At 41.2% G+C, this 23,191-nt stretch overlaps 1 protein-coding gene across 3 annotated transcripts; it reads right to left on the reverse strand.

Annotated features, from left to right (window-relative positions):
- Positions 1-10,392: 10,392 nt before the first annotated feature.
- On the reverse strand, positions 10,393-22,806 carry PNSL5 (cyclophilin 20-2). 3 transcript variants are annotated; one of them, XM_088709688.2, is made up of 7 exons: positions 22,622-22,781; positions 22,307-22,525; positions 21,101-21,257; positions 20,897-20,985; positions 13,801-13,855; positions 13,628-13,713; positions 10,393-10,578 (listed from the first exon to the last, which is right to left on the reverse strand). In XM_088709688.2, exons 1-7 carry the CDS (start codon positions 22,643-22,645, stop codon positions 10,504-10,506), a joined length of 705 nt encoding a protein of 234 aa, XP_088565814.2. In that variant the 5' UTR covers positions 22,646-22,781; the 3' UTR covers positions 10,393-10,503. The 3 variants fall into 3 exon arrangements, with proteins under 3 accessions (XP_088565814.2, XP_038986876.1, XP_038986877.1); XM_039130948.3 differs by lacking the exon at positions 10,393-10,578 and adding an exon at positions 10,627-10,987 and having other exon boundaries at positions 22,622-22,806; XM_039130949.3 differs by lacking the exon at positions 10,393-10,578 and adding an exon at positions 10,627-10,987 and having other exon boundaries at positions 21,101-21,251.
- Positions 22,807-23,191: the final 385 nt, after the last annotated feature.

Raw genomic sequence — 23,191 nt, forward strand, 5'->3', positions numbered from 1 at the left:
TCAGAAAATTCATGCTGGTTGCTGTAAACCATTTCAATTATGAGTCATGAAAAGTCCTCACATCATTACATATATTTCGGAGCGACAACTTCATCGTTCATTAACTATTGATAACACTCTCTCTTCTAGCTCCCTTTTATGTGTTTCATAATATAGAATGAACGCTAATCCGTGAGTTGTGCCATACTGCCACCTTTGTCTTTTATTGGCATCGCATGTGCAAGAACCTGAACTGAAGTTCTTCATTGTCGGTTACTGTCAAGTTACATGTGGCATTTTTGTTTTTTCTGCAGATCATGAAGTGATAGTTTCACGTTAAATTGCAGAGGTTGCTATTCATATAAATGCATGATTCCATTCAGTGGCACCCCCTTCCCTCCCTGTTTCTCTCTCTCTCTCTCTCTCTCTCTCTCTCTCTCTCTCATGACTTAGAAGTATGAGGACCATAAAATGCTATGGTTTCTGTGTGTGATGAGGGCGCAATCTCTTTAGTTTGTTTGGGATATATGCAATTTGAAGCACCAATCTTGGTGACTTGTTATTAAAAATTCTTCAGGTGGCTGTGTCACTTCCCTAGAAATACTACTAAATACCATCAATGCCAGTGTTACCTCATCAACTTTGTCTTGTTATACCGTCCATGTCAGATATCAAAATGCTGATTTACATGACTATATTGCAGGACCTGAAAAGCAAGGTTGATGGTAAAAGTGAAAGTTGACCATATGCTGGCATTATTGACCAAAGAATTACGAAGTATCAGCATAGTCAACTTGATTTTTTCTTTTAATCCCTTCTCCTTGATGTTTAGCTTGCTTTATTTGACTTTGACCAGAAAATCATTGAAAATTTTTAACTATGTTCTATCAGGAATAATGGGATCGATTTGTTTTTATGGTCCGAAATGTCGAGAACCATGCAGTTCTTTTATGCAGCAGTATCAAGGATGTGACTGCCAAATGCTAATGTTCTAACATACCATGACACAGTGACCTTATTTTTGTCTTTGGAGATTGCAGGTAGCTCAACTCGCTAAGGCAAAGATAATGAAACATTGGCTTGTGTATGCCCTTTGGTTGGTTGTTTGGCCACGGATAAGTATCAGGCAGCCACAGCAAATCCCCTCAGCTGCTGCAATGCACCAAAAGCAAGCATCATGTGCAGCACATCTGGAGTGTCGATTTTGTAACACAAGATTCAGATGATAAACTTAAATCCCCAGAAGAAAAGGTCTGCTGCATTGAAAAACAAAGACTAAAAACAAGCATCATCCTTGCAGGGAGGACTGGACTCCTAAAGGTTGTCAAGAGACAGACTGATGGCAAAATAATTTGATGACTTGATTTCCTTATCTCTTTCTCTCTTATCAACCTCCCCAATTAAGCAAGAGAATGTGAAAAGCTCCTAGTCCCTTTCTCCCTCGTGGAGCACAGTGTAGCTTGTCTGGCAGACCATTCCTCCTTTGGTCCAAAGTCTTGTTTTCTTCAGTCAGTTTCTGTCTTTGAATTTTTCCTACCTTTTCTCATCTTCAAACCTTGCACTGTCTTATTATGCACTGCTTGAATGCTGTTGTCTGCCATTGCTGTCGTTGTCTAGCCCTCACATGCTGCATTTATGTTCCTGGTTGGTACAATATGATGGAAACTTAGTGATTTAATTATTTGAAATCTGGGGGGGGTAAATCTTGCATGTCATATTCATCTGCAGGACTTTGAATTGCTATTGTTCTTGATTTTAATGTACTTGTGGTGCATGTCAAATTTTGAAGAGAAGATATGGTTTTCGCCTCATTAGATGCCGTGTTATGTTCTGCAATTACCCACTTAATCGGCACGTTTTAAGGATGTTTTATGTATTCTTCTAGAGTTTTGCAAATGCACTCTGGTTCAAGGTGTGCAGGTTTTACTAGATGGTGTGTTCTTTTTCTTAACAATATAATGTTTCTTTAAATAAATTTAATAAAACATTTCTTATCTTTTGTGAACAGGTAACCCAGGTTCCTAGAGAGACTGAGCCTAATGCTAGTGAAAGGAGATGCTGAGTAATATAGTAGGACCATATGCTTATGCTTAATTTTGATTGATCTAATTTCATGACAAAAGATCTGATTTCTTGCAAATAAAATATTTTTTTCCAAAAAATAAGCGAGAAAAAGGGGATATGTTAGTTTTAAAAGTTCTAAATCACTTGAATAACCTTTTTTAATTTCTTCAATTACTTTAGCATTTCTTTTCCAAAAATAATTAGAAAAAAGGAAAGATAAAAATCATATGTGCCATGCTTATATCTTGTAATCTATAATTACTAGAATTTGATATGTGTCGTTTAAGTGGTATAGCAATGAGCATCCGCAACTGAACTTCATTAATTATTCAGGTGTTTGATATTAATAATAAAATAGGTGTTCCTATCTTTTAATAAATCAATACTGTTAATTAGATTCCTATTGAAAAGGATGAAAGAAAAATAATAATTTTAATAAAATTGTGCATTGCATAAAAGTTCACTCACTTAATTTTTTATTTTTTTATGATTCTTATTGCTCTCAATATTTTTTTGATTACATTTTTGCTTATTTGTTATTTTATTTTTTTATTTTATATTTTTAAAAATATGATATGTATTTAGAATTTCTTAAATGATTTTATCTAGTACAAGATGGGCAATATATAAATAAAATATCTTATGTATATTGTATTTGTTTAGATTCAGAATAACATCATGCAAGGATGCCTTAGAAAAACATTTGCTTGCAACATAAATAATTTAATATTTTTTATTTAATATATATATATATATATATATATATATATATATATTTATAGGCGTATGTATATATGTACGTATGTACATATATAATCTGACGGACGCTGCACGTGCCCGACGCACAACCACTCCCCAACCCAGTTCTTCCCTCGCTCCGCCGGCCTCTCCGCCGCCGCCCACTGCTTCCCCAGCGCCGCCGCCCGCCGTCTCGTTGCCCAGTGCGTTCTACCCCTCTCCTTCCGTTCCTCCTCCTCGTCGACCGTGCGGACCACGGTGAGAAAGGGCCGGAGGATTGGAGGAAGGAGAGGAGGGGCAGGGGCAGGGGCAGAGTGGAAAGACGGCGAGGGGTGAAGAAGCAGGGTGGAGAGACGACCGCCCATTTTCTAAGGAAAATCAGCAATGGCGTCCACTCTGGGCGGCGTGCTCTCGTCCCCGAGACGAACCGCAGCCTTCACGCATCGCTCCCAAACCTGGCACGGTGGCACCAGGACCGCTCCTCAGCTCCCACCTCTCTTCCCCCGGTTCCTCCTCGGCGCTCTAGTTTCTCTCTGTCCCTTGGGGATGGAAGTTGTCAGAAGCCCCCAAGCAAGTGTTTCCAGGGGTAAAGGTAAGCTAAAGAAGAATTTTTGGAGGAATTTCTCATTTTCTGTATAGAGATATTGTGTTCCCAGTGGGCTCTGTATGCGGTGGTGGTCCCAGTGTGCGCCCCGATCTGGGAGGATATTGTGTTCCGTGGCTTCCTTCTCCCCTCACTTCAGTGCACAGAGGTTGTTGCTGCTTGTGTTTCTTTGGGTGGTAATGGGTGTGGTGTTTGCAAGATCCTGGAACTTACCATCTTCAACGCTCTTGCATAGCCTGTGGAACGGCTTTATCTTCTTGGATCTCATGAAATGATGAAGCCATGCTTGAAACTATTTACATGTATATCAGGTGCCAGTCAATCTTATCTCGTTGATCTGCACTGTCGTTCCATGCAAAATTGATCAGATTGTTTCGCTGAAGTGATAAGCTAACCTGCATCAAAACTTGTCTGCTAAACTTTCTACCAGGACCTAGGCTTGAGCTGAACCTGCTTATCCATGCCTCAGATGTCCAGCAAAGAGGAGTTTTTGGAAATGGGATGCATAAGATTGTTGTGGTTTATAGTTGTGGATTCCATGTCCATTCAGTTGTAATCTACCAGCTTATAAGCCTGTATCAGTTTTGACATTGAAGAAAACCATTGGTGAAAAATTTTTGAAGATTCTATGTATTTTGTTTTTAATTTGTTAGCCAATATCTTTCTGCAACTAAGAATTGTTTGTGTCTGTGTAAACTAGAATTGACCAAGAGACGTCTTCGCCGTTAGAACCGCGAGGTTGTGGGCAACATTTTCCGGAGATTCAAGGGGGTAGAGATTGCGATTGCTGGGTTGTAAAGGAAGGAAGACCTAGGAGGCGTGCTCCTGGTGGCCAATATGGTCGATTTTCGGAGGCTACTTGTGACTCACCACTCGCTGCTACGGCAACATGAGATCTTCTGGCGACAAAAATCTCGTGTGCAGTGGGTAAGTAAGGGTGATCGTAACACCAAGTTCTTTCATCGGACGACGGTTATTCGGAGACAGTGGAGCATGATCCACTCTTTGCAAGATGGGTCTCAAGGTGAGCCTATCGTCCGACAGGTCTTATTTGACTTTTTACGCGCCAGATGGACGGAGGATGAAGATGCTAGTGATGGAGATCACCTTCTGAGGGTAGATGTGGGTATTGATAATGATAAGAATGCATCCCTGATCTGGCCGGTGTCGGCACAGGAGGTGCAAGAGGCAGTCTGGGCTTTGGCAGCAGACAAGGCCCCAAGACCTAACGGTTTCTCCCTTTCTTCTTTCGACAGTACTAGGGTATCATTCGGGAAGCTGTGGTGGAGGCTATTTAATGCTTCTTTATCCAGACAGCGATGCCTGAGGATTGAAAGGCTACTTTCATCATGCTTATACCGAAGCGTTAGGATGCGGCTGAGCCTTGTCACTTCAGGTCCATTAGTTTGTGCACAACCTTATACAAGGTTGTGGCGAGAATAATAGTGAGCAGAATGAAGCCCCTTTTGCCTAGTATCATCAGCCAAGAGCAGGAGGCTTTTGTAGCCTGCAGAAACATCTCCAACAACGTCATGTTGGCCCAGGAGATGATGTGGGATCTTCAGCGAGCACCGAAGCGGCAAAGCTTGATAGCAGTCAAGTTGGATATGGAGAGGGCTTACGATAGGATTAGGTGGAGTTTTTTTCAATGGGTACTGGAGGCATACGGTTTCCACAGGCGGTGGATTAGATGGGTCATAGGGTGTGTCCGGGGACCAAAGTTTTCTATCTTGATCAACAGCACACCGTCATCTTTTTTCAAGTCCACCATTGGGTTGCGTCAGGGATGTCCCTTATCTCCATACTTGTTTATTATTTGTGCTGACATTTTGTCTTGTGCTTTGCAGAGAGTATGCGCCAGCCGGAAGCTGGAGACCTATGTTCCAGCACCGGGGGCTGGACCTATTTTTACTTACTCTTTGCTAATGATTGTCTTCTTCTGGCCAGGGTACGGATTTCTGAGGCACAGGTCCTTCGTAGGGTGTTGGTGGGCTACTGTGCGGTGTCCAACTAGAGAGTGAACTTCCTAAAGTGAGCCATTTTTTTCAGCCTCAGTATGGAGACCAGAGTCAGACAGGAGATCCGAGGAATTTTGCAAATACCGGAGCAGGAGGGGATGCTGACCTACCTGGGAGTTTCCATCACTAGTTGGAAGCTACGGGTGATAAAGTGCTCGGGCCTGGTGTAGTGGGTCCAGAGCAGGTTGGAGGGATGGAGGGCGTCCTCCCTATCCATGATGGGGAGATTGACACTAGTCAGATCGGTGTTGGGGTCCATGCCGGTGTATCTCATGGCCAACACTGTGGTACCGAAGACGATTCTGTTGAGGATCGAGCGTCTTCTTCGAAGCTTCTTGTGGGGGTCACACAGTGGAGGCCACGGAGTGCATTTGGTGGCCTGGGAGCAGGTCTGCCTTCCCACTAGTGAGGGTGGTCTAGGGGTGCAGTCCCTCCTGAAGAGGTGTGAGGCTTTCATTGCTCGGCACGCGGTTCGGTTTATGTTAAAGCCACATGGCTTCTGGAGTCAGGTGATAGCAGCCAGATATGGTCGAGGGGGTTCAGAGATGGCAAGGAGGGGTTGACGAACCTCCTTCATATGGTGCGAGATCGGGAGGTACCTGCCGACTGCATCAACAAACACCAAGTGGCTGATAGGTGATGAACGGAGTATTGATGTGACAAGCGATCCATGGGTGGACACCCTTTTCCTGAGGTGCTGGCCAACCATGGTTGATATAGAGGTAGTGGAGGGGCTGCAGGTGTGCGACCTCCTAGCACCAGGAAAGGTAGAGTAGGATGAGGCCAGACTTCGACAGCTATTCGGGGTACACCTAGCTGAGAGGATCCGGTCCCTTCCGGTACCGGGATGTACGGGGCAAGTTGTCAGGGTTTGGGGTACCTCGTGCCGGGCCAGTGTTAGACTGGGAGACCTCTTCCGTGCTATTCAGCTGGAGCATGAGCCGAGGCCGGATTGTACGTGGATCTGGAGGTCTAGGCTCCACCCGAGGGCAGCCCTCTTTTTATGGAAGGTGATGTGGAATTGCCTTCCGACGAGAGCAGTGCTGAGCAGGCGTGGCTGGGGGATCCCAGCCGAGTGCGAAACATGTGGAGCTAAGAAGTCGGTGGACTATGTATTTTTCCAGTGTACATGGGCGAGGTCGACAGTGAACAGGGATCCCACAGAAGGCTCGGAGTGAGGTTACAGTTTTTTCAGATGATACGATAGTGGCTGGCCAGTTCGCGGACTTGTCAGGAGGCCATTAGAGCAACTTGCACAGTACATCAGATCTGGCTGGTAAAAAATGCTCGTACTCTCGGCGAGCGCAGGGTGTCACCGAGGTTTGTTGTAGAGTTTACTCGAGCACAGGCCACGGAGATCAGGCCCACCCCCTCTTCAGATAGACTTTTGATAGCTTGAAACACTTGGGTTTCCCTCTCTGCTCCGACAGCTCCTCAGACGGTGTTTTTCACCTAGAAGCCCCCACCTCTGAGCTTTCTCAAGGTCAACTTCGATGGGTCGGTGTTGGATGGCAGTACACAGGGCGGTGCAGGCTTTGTTATATGGGGCTTGCAGCTGTTTGACACGTCAGTTCCGGAAGCAGAGTTGCGAGCTGCCTGTGCGGGTTCTTGACATGCGCGGGTGGTGCTGCAGGCCAGTTCGATCATTTTTTTTCTGGAGGGCGACTCGGCCACGGTTATCGAGTGGATTCAGGGAGGTCAAGAGGTGAGAGCACGGACCACCCCTTGATTTGGGACATAAGGATATGATGAAAGATGGGGGTGCCTTCCAGGCCAAGCATGTATTTAGAGAAGTCAATGGGGCGGTTGCCTACGCGGTCCACCACTCAGGGTACACCCTTTGATCAGGGGAGGGGGAGCTGCCACTGGCACTCCGCAAGCTGTTGTATTTTGATTTTATTGGGTGTATTTGTACATGCATTGTATGAGGCACCCGCTTAAGCAAAAAAAAAAAGAATTGTATGCATAGATATAATTTTGGAGAGGAGACATATTGAGCATATTGTAAAGACCTGAAATTTGTGTTGGGCCCGTCCTTGGGCCCAACGAACTGAAGTCGGCAATGGGTGCCGACTTCAGTTTCATCATCATGGTCATCCCCACGATCACCACGTCGGCCGAACGGCCAGCGAAACCTCCCCGCACCCCTCTCCCCTCCCTCTCTCTTCATTAAAGGGAGTTTGAGAACTCTCAGAGGAGCCCCCATCCCTCTAAAATTTGAATCTTTTCTCCTTTTCTTTTTCCCTCTTTTTGAGAGGATCGCCGGAGCCACCGTCGCCGCCGGAGCCACCGTCGCCGCCGGGAATCCACTCGTCGACGACCGGAGATGAGAAAGACAACCTATTTACTACCTTTTATGGATTTAAGGGGAGAGGAATGAGGGTATGTTAATCGGTTTCACTTTCCCCGTTTCGGAGAAGTTTTTGTGAGATTCGGCCGGCCGATGGTGGCCGGCCGGGGTCAATCCGGGCCGAAACGAGTTCGACCAGAGGTGGACGAACGGGGGGCCGGGCTTTCCAGCCCCGGCCTCTCTCTTCCCTCCCTTTCTTCCTCTCCTTCTTCTTTTCTTCCGCGCTGTTCGTGACAGTGGCGTGGCCGACGGCGGCTGGCCGAGCGCCGCCGCCGAGGGCCACGGTCGGCCGCCGAAGGCCGACCGAAACCACCAGCCACCCTCCTTTCTTCCTTTCTTCCCCTTCTTCTTTTCTTCCCCTTCTTCTCCTTCTCCTCCTCCTCCTCCTTCTTCTTCTTCTTCTTCTTCTTCTTCTTCTTCTTCTTTCTTCTTCCTGGGCATTTTTCTTGTTTTGATTTCCGTTCCCTGTTTGTGTCTCAGACCAGACACAAACAGACCCTAATCTGATTGAACCGTTTTCTGACTGTGGATTTGGTCTGAACTTGGGTTGGAGTAGTGTGGATCAGACCATGAACCGGTTCAGGCTATGAACCGGTTCCACCTATTCCTTGAATTGGGTTTGATCTGAGTTTGAGTGAATGGGTTTTGTTATGGTCTGATTGAACCAGTAATTAGTAAGATGGATTGAGTTTGAGTTGCAATCTGAATAACCAGCTTCGGATTGGAATTGGATTTTAGGTCTGAATCTGAGTCAGAAATTTGGGTTGGTCTGATTTGAGTGTAATCTGGTTTGTTAAGATTTGATCTAATCTGGTCTGATCATATCTGGTTTGGGTTGGGCTGGAGATCTATTTTTGGGCTAAGTTGAATCTGATTGAATCTGTGGGCTGGTTTGGTTTGGGCCTGAGATCTGATCTGGACCTGTAATCTGGTTTGGTTCAATTGGGCCTAATCTGTTTTGGGCCACAATTGGTTTTAGGTTCAAAGGATTCTGATTTTGGGATTTTGGTTTACTTGTTCTTAGGATCTATGTTTGATCTTGGGGGCCCATTCTTGGATCTATGAACTTAGGAGTTTAAGGGGTTGGAAATAGTTTAAATTATGTTTCTTAATTAATTAAATAATTAATGTTTATGTTTAATCAGGGGTTCGTGATATCTGTGGCAGGGATTTTTTAAGCTAGCCCAGGTAGTTGACCTATTGCTTTAAAGTAGAATTTTAACATGTATCTTGCATATGTTGATGTTATGATTTATTATTGGCATTATGCGTTAGAATTAGAATTAAATATTTAATTTCATAAACTGTTATGTGCTTTACTATTGGGAGCATGATCATGACTTTGATTTAGAAATTTACCATGTGGAAAGTTGATTTATTGATTTTTTTTAAAACCGCGTGACTATAGTCTAGGCCCCGCCAATGGAATGATACGTTGGCCCTGTCGACTTGTACTGAGCAACTAGTTCCGACACCGCGACCACCGGTGATAGAATAGTGGCGGCACAGGGGTGCATTTTTGCTCTTCGGAGCGGCTCGGTGGAGCGTGAGATTGGCACCAGGGGGTGCGGCACAGTGGTGCGTTGGCTCAGTGGAGCGGCTCTGCGGAGAGTTGTATTGGCACTTCGGTGTAACCATGCCACTGGGTGATGTGGCCGTAGTCATGCGGTTAAGTTATTTTGAGTCTCGGATTGGGTTTACGGGTTATCGTGTGGATTTTTGGATTCATAAGTTTTAGCTGCTTTTCATATACATCATGGCATGTTATATGATGACTTTATTGCATGATGTTGCCTACAGAGCTGTTAGCTCACTCCTACTATTTACATTTTTGCAGGTGATGACATATGATTATAGGGATTACGGGATGGAGTGATCATGATGTATTTAGCTAGTAGATATTGACTTTTCTTTTGACATATGTATATATAGACATTTGATATAAAAGCTGGAATTTATCTTCATTTAGTTATTGATGGTTGATCTAATTCATCTGCCTTGCATGCCTGCGGGGTCCGCCCTGCAGGTGCGCGGCGTCTGCTCGCGTCCCGGACCCCGGGTTCGGGGCGTGACACATATTATGCTTAAATTTAGTCTGGGAAAATTCACATTTCATGGTTGTAAATTCTTCTTTTTTCAACAGAGATGTGGAAAACTAATTTACACCATATTCATATTGTCTTAGATTTTGATTTACATGCACGCTATAATTGAGCTTGTCAAATTCTAATATATACTGAATGTGGAGGTCATCTCCGTCACTGTAGTGTTCGGGGCAAGAGGCATCAATATTTGTTTTGTCCAATCGTATGAGACCTGTATCATGAATTTTCTCAATCTCATTCAGACGTTTCACTGCATGCCAAACATTAAAAACATAATTTCCAAAAGGAAAGTTTATGACAAAGCAAGCACCTTAAGAATGAATTAGATCCACTGACATCATTGATCTTATTCTCAAGAGTCTACTAATACACTTACTGCTTGTCAAGCACTTGCAAATTCTATTTAGCGAAGTGATTCTTGCTTGCTTTCTTTCATGTCTTCTTAGTGTTCCGTCTTTCACCATCATACTGGGGATAGTTAGAAAGTCAAAAATGTGAACAGGAAGCATCAAATTTAAACAGAGCTATTTGACCGTAGAACTCAGACAAGATGGCTTGAAGGATGCTGATAGTCAACCATGAGATTTAATAGCTTTACTTTTCATGACAGGACAATTCCCTCTTGATCCATGCAAGGAAGTTTGGCTATTGTAGCAATTTGCTCTCAATGTCTATTGTACGGAGGAGAGCTTCTCTAGCATTTCCTTGGTACTGTAAAACCTTGCATGGACATAAATATCAAGTAATAAATACCATGCTCAATCTTAATGACTCAACCCAATCTTATCACATCAATTATTTAAAACTTGTGCAGCATTACATTTCAACCACATGCAGCAAATGGATCATCAATTCAACTGTTTCAACCTAAAATCAACAGTATTCGTTCGCCGATGAGATTAAATCTAGAAAAATTGTGGGATCCTTATGGTGCCTCGCTTGAATAAAGATAACGGGGTGGATCTCCTCAGGCCATGGCGACCACTGGAAGCTCGCCACAGTCACTAATAACCACTTTCTTTTTTGGACGGTCCCCCCGGTCAGTCTCCTGGGACTCGATCAGCCTCACCACATCCATCCCCTCGAGGACCTGCCCAAACACAACGTGCCTCTGGTCCAACCATGGAGTCTGCACCAAAACAGTACACAAAAGTCATATTGTCAGCTTCATGAGTAGCCACCTTGTGCTCGCATTAAGCACAAGCATATTATTCTACCAGAGCCAGCATAGGTCCACATAACCCGACCAACATGACTGAGGCTTAAATGAACAAAAGGGTTTCCTGCAGTCAAGATGATTTGAAATTTGAGGGCAGTTGAAATTGTACTCCACGCTCTAGTGCTAGTACAAGCCCCTAAAAACATGATCAAAGTACCTGTGCAATGAATGTATGCCAATATTTTTTATTCAAAGAGTTCTCCAAAATCAGTGATTCCGATTGTCAATATTCTTCCCCTTTTTTTTGGAGAATCGGAAGCACAAGTCAGTGTTCCAGCTGTCTGAATAATTTCAAGGCTAATGTTCTCAAGATATTTAATAACAGGGGAAATAAGGTTCGCATTTCCTGATGTTTGATGATCGGAGTGTCTTGAGTGTTTGATAATAATAGGCCAACCTCCAAAAACTCATAGTGGAACTTTGTAGAAAAAGAACCATGTCGAAGAAGAGGCCTGCATTTGTTGATGTTTGAAGATTGGATCAAGGTGTCTTAAGTGTTTGACAATAATGGGCCAGCCGCCAAAATCTCTTTGTGAGAACCTTGTGGAAGAAGATGAAGAAGACAATGAAGAAATCAAGATACAAATATTGGCCCCCACTTTGCCAAGCCATTTAATGGGATAGCTTTCGGTCAAAATAAATTAGACCTAGGGCCGGCCCAAGCCTTAGGCGAGATAGGCAGTCGCCTAAGGCCCCGGCCCAAAAGAAGGCCCACCGCCCGCCGTGCCTTGCCTTCAAAGTTCAAAATGCGAGAAGGCTCGGAAGGGAAAAATCGAAAACTCTTGTTACTTAAGGCCCCGGATCGACACGTCGTCGTCCTCTCCTGAGTGGCTGACAGGTTGACCATTCCCATCGCACGATCATGGAAGAAAGTAGAGAGCCAGAGCCCTACATGCTACATACCCCTCTCGGCCTCTCCAGCTCTCCCGAGTCTCCTCCCATGCCCATTGCCATCGGCCAACTCCCTCTCCAGGGTCCAGAGTCCAGCCATTCTCATATTCTCTCTTGCTTAAAGAGAAGTGAACTGCCTCCTTTGGGGCCTCTCCGCCTCTGTCTCTTAGACTCTTACTCTCTTTATGTCTTGAGAAAAAGCAGAGGGATTGAGCCATTGAGGGAACTCTAGGAAGACGGTAGCTCCTCTTACTCTCTTCTAACTCTCCACCGGCAGCTCCTCACGCCACCTCGCCACTCGCTAGCTTCGACTCCACAGCGGCCACCTCCCGATCCTTCCCTCCAAATTGATTTTACTCCAGTTAACACTTTTAACTTTTTGGGAGATTTTTAAGCTATGAGTTAGAAGATATGTTCCCATGTTTGGCTATCACTCTACTTTGACTTTTGCTCCTCTTCAGGTTGAGGCTTACACAAATCAAGAGGCCAACTGGCAAATGCCAATCTACGGTTTGCCTTACAAAATACTTTGCCGAGTTGTAAATGTCCAGTTAAAGGTCTTTCACTTTTGATCGATGCGTTCGCTAGTTTCCTATTCTTTCATTATTATAAGATTCAATCTTCAGTTGTGGGTGGCATGGTTTTTCTGTCCATTGTATTGGTTTTACTTATTTTTCTTCTCTGGTGTATTTTGTTTTCAAACATAATTCCGTAGGCAGAACGAGACACCAATGAAGTCTTTGCGTTTGCGACGCTACTTCCAGAACACAAGGTTGGATGCTAATCTGTGCTTTGGATTGGGTATTTTATTCTAATATTTGATTTTTGTATTTGTTTTTGTAGGACATGACCCAGCAACCCCTAGTTCAAGAGCTTGTCACAAAGGATTTGCATGGTGTAGAATGGAGCTTTCGCCATATCTTTCGTGGTAAGTACACCAACACTTTCGTACTGAAAAGCAATTTCATGGTTAACATTTATGTTAATATCAACATATGCATGACCTTAAAACTATGGCAGTAGGACTTGGGGAAGGACTAAGGAGGGGACATATGTGCCATATTTTCCTCTATCTACATCTATAAGACTGCTTGTTGATCTATAAGACTACTTCCGTGGTTAAAACTTTGGCAGGATTGGTGGTTTTGAGTTTCCAAGGGTTTAGGGCTTTGGTTTGGTACCATCTATGTATCTCCTTATTTCTCTGTCTTTCTCTATATAGAAAGCTTAAATGTTGGGATTTTGACTTGAAAAAATTTATCTTTTTCCGCTTCTTTGAAAAATTTCGTTCATATTTCTTTCACGATTCTTTCTTCTTTTTTTACATTTTTCTTTATCATTTAAGCTATGATCTTTGGCTTCTCTGGGTTCTCTGATCTCTTGAAAAACTATATCTGAGTTTTTTTGACTTTGATTCCGTCCAACCGTACATAAAGTATTGTGCACTTACTAAAAAAAATTTATTATTAAAAAAAAAGGCCCCTCTTAGTGAGTTCGCCTTAGGCCCCTAAATGCATTGGGCCGCCCCTGATTAGACCCCCATATTATGATAAACAACACGATGCATCCAAAAGTTGCTGAAAACCAGAATCAAGACTAGGAAGTCTAGCATAAAACTTTGGAAAATAATTTCATATGAGTAATGATATTGTCAGTTACCTTGACAGTGCAAATGAAGAACTGGCTTCCATTGGTGTTGGGTCCTGCATTTGCCATGCTAACTACTCCAGGTCCCACATGAGACACTACAAATTTTCAAATAGCTGAAGATTAACAGCCACGTGAGTGACTGATATTAGATGAAGACAAACAGAACACGGAATTCGACTTACGCCTGAAGTTCTCGTCTTTAAATGTACGGCCATATATGCTTTTACCTCCAGTTCCCTGCAATTCAAAATTAAGTTTTTTGGATAACTGGGAGAGAACTTTTCTACACTAATGTACAAATTCTCTGAATGAATACAAGTGTTTGTCTATGTATGCCTAAACCAACTGTGGATGTCATAGGAAGAAGTCAAAGACAGGAACCCATAACTGTAACTTTGCATCTGTTGATTCTGTTTGCTCTTCTCTTAGTTAAATCAGTTCTAGGTTTGACGTCTGTTAAGATGATCAACAAAAGTATGATCTAAAAAGTTATTTTATGCACAGAGAGCAGGAAATGTCAAGAAAACACAGAGCTGTTCCTAGTACAAATGTTGGCAGCACCTTGACATTTTTATACTCAAAAGAAACATGTTATTGATTTGAAAGTTTTGCTAAGGACATATCTCTTTTTTCTCCCCAACAGCACACGTTTGAAAAGAAGAATGAGTAAAAAATTATCCAGAGGCATAGACCACATTTCTTTTGTAGCCATGCGACATTGAAACATCAATGTCAAGAGGGTACATGATGCCAGAAGGGTGTTACCCACCCTGATGTCCATCTGATTGAGCCACATGCCGGGCTGCACACTGCTCGGCAGGGTAGTGGGAGCACTGGCCAGTGCACAGTGTGGACAAGGATGCAGCACATGGTGGCCTGCGGGAGGGAAAATGGGGTGCCTGTCACGAGGTATCCCCCCACTGGCAAGGCAGCAACAGCGGATCCGTGCTCATATCATGGAGGCACAATATACAACTTTGATCTATTTTAGACATCCTACTATATCATGATCTCATCCACCAAAATTTATAATAAGAAGCTAGCTAATGAAACTACTTTTAGAAAGATCAAACTCTCTCAATTCCCAAGAAATCAGACAAAAATTCAAGTTCTTTATGGATTTCCTTCTTGATCAATGACAAATGTTGCATTGTTATCAATCATATCTTACCATAAGAGTGTCGGATTTGAGTTCTTGACACAGACATGAAGTAACAACTTAATATTTTTTCTAGATCTTCTTAGTGCATATTGCACATTGCTTCTTTGATTATAGCAAGAATCTTATAGAAACTTGCTGTTTGATTCTCTTATCTAAGCTGAGTACTTAATTTATGTTGATAAATTATTTAAAAACATAATAAAACATGATATTTTATAGATAAACAGAAGCAGTTGCACAGCATATATTTTGTAAGTGGCAAACAATAACTGAAAAAAAAACACACATTCTTGCGAGAATTTTATAATTTTGGGACTTACTTTAACCATATTTATTTGGTGGGAACTCCTCAAACTCAGAATATTTAGCTAATAAATTCTTTCTTGCGAAACAAAACATAACTATTCATGGCAACTAATACTCCCGTTAATTCTCCTACGATAAAATAAACCCTAAAGCAAATCAACATCGTAAAGGGGGGAAACCCATCTTCTATATCAATAAGTACAGGTGATGATAGGAATGAAAATTTTTTTATTAAAAAAAAAAAAGAAAAGCAGACTCTACCAAAAAGAAAAGTTAATACGAGTGCAACCTTAAGACATTTCTAAAATGCCAGAAACTGGGTTCACCAAATTCTGAATGTTATATGAAATAGACCTTAGAAAAAATTACCATTCACTTTCTTACATAACTAAGTGGAATAAATAGCACGGATAAATAGCAATGTGTTATATAAAAAGCATATTTAGTACCATATCTATAAATAAAGGGTAAAAATATTAGTTCCATGTATATTATGTGCAAACAGCAAAGTCTAAAAACATGCAACAACCTCCTAAAATATGAAGTTAAAAAGCATACTCTTCGTATGGATTCAAAATCATGGAAGATTTATATAATCAGTTACAGAATTTTAGAAATTCAGAAAATATGCAAAAGGTTCTTTACTGAAATTATATATGATTGTAACTCTGTGTCAAGTGATTCTTAAATTCATGTGACATAATGCAAATGAAAAAAGAATGTTGAAGAGCAACATTCCATCTTATATAAGAATATGAAGGGATGAGAAATATGAATATTCAGAATGTTTACAGCTTAAGGGGGAAAAAATACAAAAGCCAAAATACAAGCAGTCATAAGGCACTCCAAGTACTCCAAAATTGAGGTTCAGTAAATCTAAGATTATGTTGGACAGATTTGAAATTCCTTACTTTAAACTTATATAAAAAACAAAATTGTGAACAATTTAAGAGGCATGAAAGTTATGGCATGTGCTTGGATGAGGTGAAGAGGGTGAACATGGAGTCTCACCATGTTGCTCAGTACGGACACTCGGTACCATACTGGATGTACCATACCATACTAATATGCAGTCTTATACCGTACCAACACTCCATACATCTCACCATCTCGTACCTTACCATATACTGACACTGTAATAGGATAGTACCGGTACCGGTACAAGATCCGGTACCGAGACGATGAATCTTAATTACAATAGCTGCCCGTAAAATGAAAATATTTAATAGGCAATTCTGGAAATACCTTGAAGCAGGTACCTCCGAAAATTTTGAAAAGTAAATATCATGAGAATTTTAATAGAACAACATCTCACCATGACACTCTTCATCCCTCTTCTCTTTTTCCTCCCTCCCACTTTCCCACATGGCCCACCTAGGATTTTTCTTATTTGCCTGCACCATAATGCCCTTCAGCTTTCACTCTACTATAAAAGACGTGAAGAGGATGGATTTTGGGATACAGATTATGCTTGCAAGCAAACAAGGAATAGTAAATCATACAAATGGGCTGCATCTGAAAGTATGCATGTATATGTATATATGTATGTGCATATACATCTGCACATATATGTGCATATATGTATACATAAATGCATGCACATGCATAGGTAGGCTATATTGTTATTACGAAAAATATGCACGGGTACTTCCGCATACAATTACAAGAGTTTCCCTTGAAGCCAGGGCTGCAAAATTATCCGAGTTGCTCATGAGCAGCTCAGGATCGGCTTGGTCCAGGCTCAGTGCAGGCTCAACGCAATTAGAAAATGAACCAAGCTACCATAGTTTTTGGAGCCCAGATCATACATGAGCCAAGCTTGAACATCAGCCAGTCAAGAGAAGGCAGCTTCAGAATGATAAAAGCTAAACTAAGAACTTATATGCGCCAAACTTGAGCAGTTGAAGTCAAGCTCGAGCAGCTCATGTACATACAGGAGCTCGAGCAGCCTGCTACTTAGCTTGTTTGTACCCTTACTTGAAGCGGATATTTAATGGCCAATTCTGGTAACGTCTAGAAACAGCTAGCTCAACAAGATTTTGACAATAAACATCAACATTTTTTATGAAATTTTGCAAGTATATTTTAGCACCGATAAGACTCTCCATCCCTCTTTTCTTCCTCTCCTTTCTCTCTTCTTGTCGCTGCTGATATACAAAACCTTCCCCTCTCGCATTTTCCTCTAATGGCTCAGCTGCAGATTTCCAATTTGACATGCACCACATGCCCCTTATCTTTCCCTGCACCATCGTCACCAAAATTCCTATGTTACCCTTGTTTCTTTAAAACTTTGCCAAAACCCATTCCATCTCTTCCACCAGCCTCAAGCCGCTCTCTCTCTCTCTCTCTCTCTCTCTCTCTCTCTCTCTCTCTCTCTCTCTCTCTAATTCGTTGCCTCTAAGTTGCTTTCAGTAATGTTGGAGTAGTGGCTGAATTTCTAAAATTAGATATATTTTATAATCACCTATAGTAATTCAAGTATCAACTTACAATTGTGTTTCATAATCTTTTAACAACTCCTACAAATATTAAAATGGCTATTGTGACAAAAAAATGTAAATATTTACAGAAATATTATCTTATGAGCAATGGAGCACAAAGAAGAATCTCGGGCTTAGTAATTTTCGCAATCATGTAACCTCTAGATGATCTTGTTGGTCCACAGTCTTATAGCTTTTCCATGAGTCCTCTCCTTAGTTGTTGGTTACACAGCTCCCCACTATATTTCTCATACATGCCACCATGTCTTGTTTTATTGGGCCAAGCAATGAGAATTGTGAGGCTTCTGTTGCGGGTTGGCTTAACAAGTGATTGAAAAGAGAGCAACCTCAAGAATGACCATGAAAGAAGCTTGGCCATGAAGGAAAATGGAAAGAGAGTAGGTGGGGAGCTATGAGGATGAACGGGAATGAAGGAACTAGAGGAAAAGTGTCAAGACGTAGAAGCTTGGAATGGAGAAGCCTAGCCAAGCCGTCAAAAGGAAGTGGCAGGATGGAAGTTGTAAGTTGTGTTAGGAGAGGGTGGAAGAAATATAAGAAGTGTATCACAATGACTTAGTTGTTGAATTGAACAAAATACATGACAGTCCGTCGATTATTTTGTATCTCTAATTAAGTATTAGCTATACCAAATTACCAAAATTATGCCATTAAATGTTAACTTTTAGAGAGCAATTTTTAACTATGCATATAAAACATTAATGCCATGCCCGTATATGAATGTATAATTACATAGGGAATAACCAGCCTAACCATCCATTTAGTTCAAATGATGCCCCCGATTAAAATCCCATTCTATTACCTTGATGCCATTAAACTACCAATTCCTTTCCCCCTCCCTCAAATACTCCCCACCTGTCCTCTCTCAACTCTTTTCCTTACCTCTTCCTTCTTTTCTCTGCACTCCCCCCCCCCAGCCTCTCACATCCTTCTCTTCCACACTAACACCTAGCAACCCTAGCACCACTCACAATCTTCAAACCTTCGATGGCCCACACAATTCATGCATCCTACAAACCAACATCTCCCACAGCCCTAGCAACACCAGTTGCAAAACAAGCTTAGCAACCCCAACAACATTAGCATATCCACACAATCCCACCACCCCTTTGTCCTCTCTCAATTGCAACCCACCCCACCCCACCCTCACTCCTCCCCACAGGAACATACAAGATGGTCAAGCCTAAATTCAAATTTAAGCTTAAGCCTACGCTCCAGTAATATTTTTGCACTTGGATTAGACCTAGGCTTATCCTAATATGGGTTTGTCGATCATAAACTTGGCATAGCCCAACCAAACCTAGGCAATTCCAAACCTTGGTTCCAACTGCTGCTAAAGTGTTTCGCTACATAGTGTGGTATGTAAACCATCCCTACAAATGATTCACACAAGCATCATAAGTACTAATTTAACCTATAATATAAAGAAGTGAAGAAAGAGAGATGAATAGTATATCCCACTTTAATAGATAAGAGATACAAGGAAAGAGTAATGATAGAATAAGAGAATCAAGAACAAAAAGATAGAGTGGAATAACTTCCCAAACAATATTCTACTAAATAACCTCTCATCCGATCACAAAAGTCAAGATTTTCCAAAGCCTTAACAGTAAGATCTATAAATCACTCCAACACATAATAACTTTCTCAACCCACTCTTTATGGCCAAATGAAAAGTCTATGTATTTTAACTAATCTTACTCGAAACATGAATTTCCAGCATGGTACCAATGCTTTCTAATTTCTTAAAAGCATTAGCTATCAGTACTCAGAAGATTCTAAGCAAGCAAATGCAATTTGAATCACTAAATTAGAAAATTAATGCATTTTATTTAACAATATTAAAAATAAATCAAGTTAAATAAAAACAACTAAAGAAATATTGTCCTTAACCCCTGTCCAGAAAAGAGAAGCAACCATCCCAAAGCTAGACACTTTCCCCCTTTTTCCTTTATTCTTCCACCATTTCCCCCTCTTTATCCTCATAAATCATCACCTTCAGTAACCACAATGCAGCCACAAGCAGCAAGCTTACAATTAATTATTCAGGGGTAAATATCACCACCAACTCTCCCTTTTAGTCAGACACCTCTCAGCCTCCCACAATCTTGTCATTTTCCAACTTTTGCTAGGGATAAGATGTTGCTCACCCATTGCTGGTCTCTATTATCTCCACAAATCCTCATGCAAGCACGCATATCCATTTGAAAAATAAGAGTTAGATAGCCAAACTTGAACTCCTTTTTAAAATTCCATAACCTGCCCAAATGCCTTAAAGTCAAGATTACATAAATCACGCCTCTCCAATATAAGTCAAATCTAAACTAGCCCAAACCTTAAATTCCAATATCTATCTATTCTAAAAGTCCAAAACTTTATTTCAGCTAGCCAGAAACTCCATTTAATAAAAAAAAAGCGGACATCGAGGAGGAAAGGAATTTTCCATAAGACTTAGTGATGATCTTATTTTTGCTTGATATAATTTAGAGCAGTGACACTTTTGTTATTTGATGAGGGAACATATAGAGCCACATCACACATACTTGTGCTACATTTTTATGAAAAAATTATGGATTGTTACTTAGAAGAAGAATAAATCCATTTGTTCCAATGAACGCATATTTTTCCAATCATCTCCTATCTAACATGCATCATTCATGTTGTTTATGTACATAAACAAAGCCCCCACAAAATTTCATGACTAATTCATTTTTTTATTTTAATAAATAATTAAATTGCAAATGCACCCGCATTTAACACACCTTAGATTAGGAATTCTACATTCATGAGTATCAATCATGTTCTTCCCATCATGCAGTATGACTCTCAAATTATTTCTTTAAGTCCAAAGTTGTTATATCCAGTTATTCAGTTTTACATTTTCATGAACTATTAGTTATAAGAAGATGATTATGGAAATGAAACATTTATGATGAATTATTTTGCTTCTTATGATTTATACTGAATACATGAGTTGCATTGTCATGGTGTTATGCATTAGCTTTTCATGAATGATTAAACAACAAAGTAAATCCTCTTTGATGCCTAGTTCACGACATAGATTTCAAGTTTATTATTTACAGTTGAAAACAGTACGTAGAAGATGGACAAGACATATTAGGTTTATATTCTGATATATAAGGCAGCCCAAGATAATGGCAACATCTGCTATGCCTCTAAAGAAACAGCAATTGCAATAAATGCCAACTTTACAATGCACTGCAGTGACAAAAATAAAAATTGCTAACATGTTTAAACTTTCTATAGAAGCATGTGGACTAAAATCAGAAAACAAGGAAAAACAGGACATACATTTCCCTTGTCAAAGTCTCCCCCTTGGATCATGAAATCCTTGATGACACGATGAAACATGGATCCCTTGTAGCCAAAGCCTTTCTCCCCTGAACAAAACATCATGAATTAAGAAATGCATCTATATTTTCTTCATAATATACCAAGAGACCAGAAAATGATAAACATAATAAAAGTGTCAAAAAATAAAAGCTAGCTCTCAACCTGTACAAAGAGCACGAAAGTTTTCAGCAGTTTGGGGCACATCATCCCCATACAACCCTATCACAATCCTTCCAACAAGCTTTCCCACAGGGTTCCCAATGCTTATGTCAAAGAACACTTTGTTGGTAACCTTAGACTGCAATTCAGCTTCCTGAGACTATGCCAAACAACAGAACCATTATCAGACCTCAAGAACCTCTACTCAAGCATTGTTATATTTAAAAATCTCAACAAAAGTCCAAAGCTCATATTAGTGACAATATCACCAATAAACTCTGTTCTCTCGTAGCCCAATAAATTTCTCAACATATGCTGCAACATAATATCAAGGTTCCGTTACAAATATCAGATATCAATAGAAATTGCATCTAAGAAAACTCATGAGATTCTCATCTTGGGGGACTGAAATATTTTTATGGAACCAGAGAAAGAACAGCTTGTTTTTTTTATTAAGTTTCCAAGCATAAGGGATCCCACAGGAATAAAAAGTTAAACATAACATTAAATGAGAATCCAAGTTCCATCATTCAAAGAGAAAGATGAACAGATTAAACAAACTAGATTCACTCAGAACTCCACTAATAACCTAACAAAGCTTTCAAAGAATAATGCAGTAATAAATTCATATTCTATTACAGATACAGTATTCCAGTACAGCATCAAACTCTTGTGACACCAAAATAGAATAAGAAAAGGAACGAAGTTTTTTTTTTTTTTTTGGCTTTGCTTTATCTTAATTCCCAAAATCAAAGTAATCACATACAACATCATATTAGAATGCAGCTTCCAACATCAAAGAAAGTTGAATTAACTATACAAACTACAAGATGTACTCAAAATTCCATTAAAACCCAATAAAATATTCAAGAATACGCCAATCAAGCTTTTCAAGAATACCGCTACAACATGCTAAACCCCCATTTTCAAACATGGTAGATTTCAATGCAGATTACATCTATTTCTCATGATATTTCTTGACTATTAAATGGTTCAAAGGGGGCAATAATTGGTTCTCTTTGTTTCAGCTTCTCCAAGAATCAAAGCGATCAAACATAACGGAAATCAAGAATCCAATCCCTATCACCATACAGAGAAATTTGGACATTCCGCATTAAGCAATACATTAATAGAAATCCTACTGGAAACCCTGAGCGAAAATAGGCAATAAAAAGAACAGCCGTAAAACCCTAGATCCCGTCTAGTAACCTTCAACTCAGCACGAGCCGAGGTGGTGTAGCGGGCACTCCTCCGGAAGGATGACACGGAGAGGGAGGAAAGCCCATGGCCGCCGGAGAGAGCGGCGGCGGAGGAGATCTCCGGCGCCGGCAAGGAGCTCCCTCGGAGACCCAAGAAACCCGGCGAGGGGGTCCGTTGATGGGAGCGGCGGAGGCTCCTCGGCCCGGCCACCGCCGGCCGCACGCTCGCCTGCGAGAAAAAGAGAGAGAGAAACGACGTCAGAGAGAGAGAGAGAGAGGATGGGAGGGAAGGGGGGAGAGAGATAGAGAGAGGGTTTAGGAGTACGAGGCTGGTGAGAGAAGACGCCATTAATGTAAGAGGAGGAGGTGTTGAGCGGGAGAAGCGACGATGAACGAGAAGAAGGTTGGTGGATTTTTGTTCGGCCGCCGCTGCTGATAAGAATAGGGAGAAGGGGACAAGTGGTGCCGCTTGTTTTTGTTTGTAAGAGAGGAGAGGGAAAAAAAATGGAAATGGGTGCTCGGAAATCGGAATTAGCCAAAAATGTTATTTTGTTTTTTTTATTTAAAAAATCTTAAAATAAAAAATAAAAAATAAAAGGCGTGATTTATTTGAGGGTAAAGATGATTTCACCACCCTCTATGATTAGATTTTAACAATATAGTATACTGGAGTGTGCCAACTAATACAGCTGCTATAATTTTGGGGATTAGCTTAGCTGTCCAAACAAATGCACTCAATTGTAGTTAAAATCATGATCGGCAGAATCATTCCGAATTATATAGTTCCGGCTGTTTCGAGCCATCCCGACAACTCATCGAGACGGTTCCGGTAATGAAAACGAAAATCGTTGTTAGAGGCGGAGAAGAAGAAGAAGAAAATAGAGAAAAAGAGAGA

The sequence above is a fragment of the Phoenix dactylifera genome, chromosome 13 (assembly GCF_051530095.1).
Source record: "Phoenix dactylifera cultivar Ajwa chromosome 13, Ajwa_hap1_PhDact_Kaust_v1.1, whole genome shotgun sequence".
Classification (NCBI taxonomy): domain Eukaryota; kingdom Viridiplantae; phylum Streptophyta; class Magnoliopsida; order Arecales; family Arecaceae; genus Phoenix; species Phoenix dactylifera.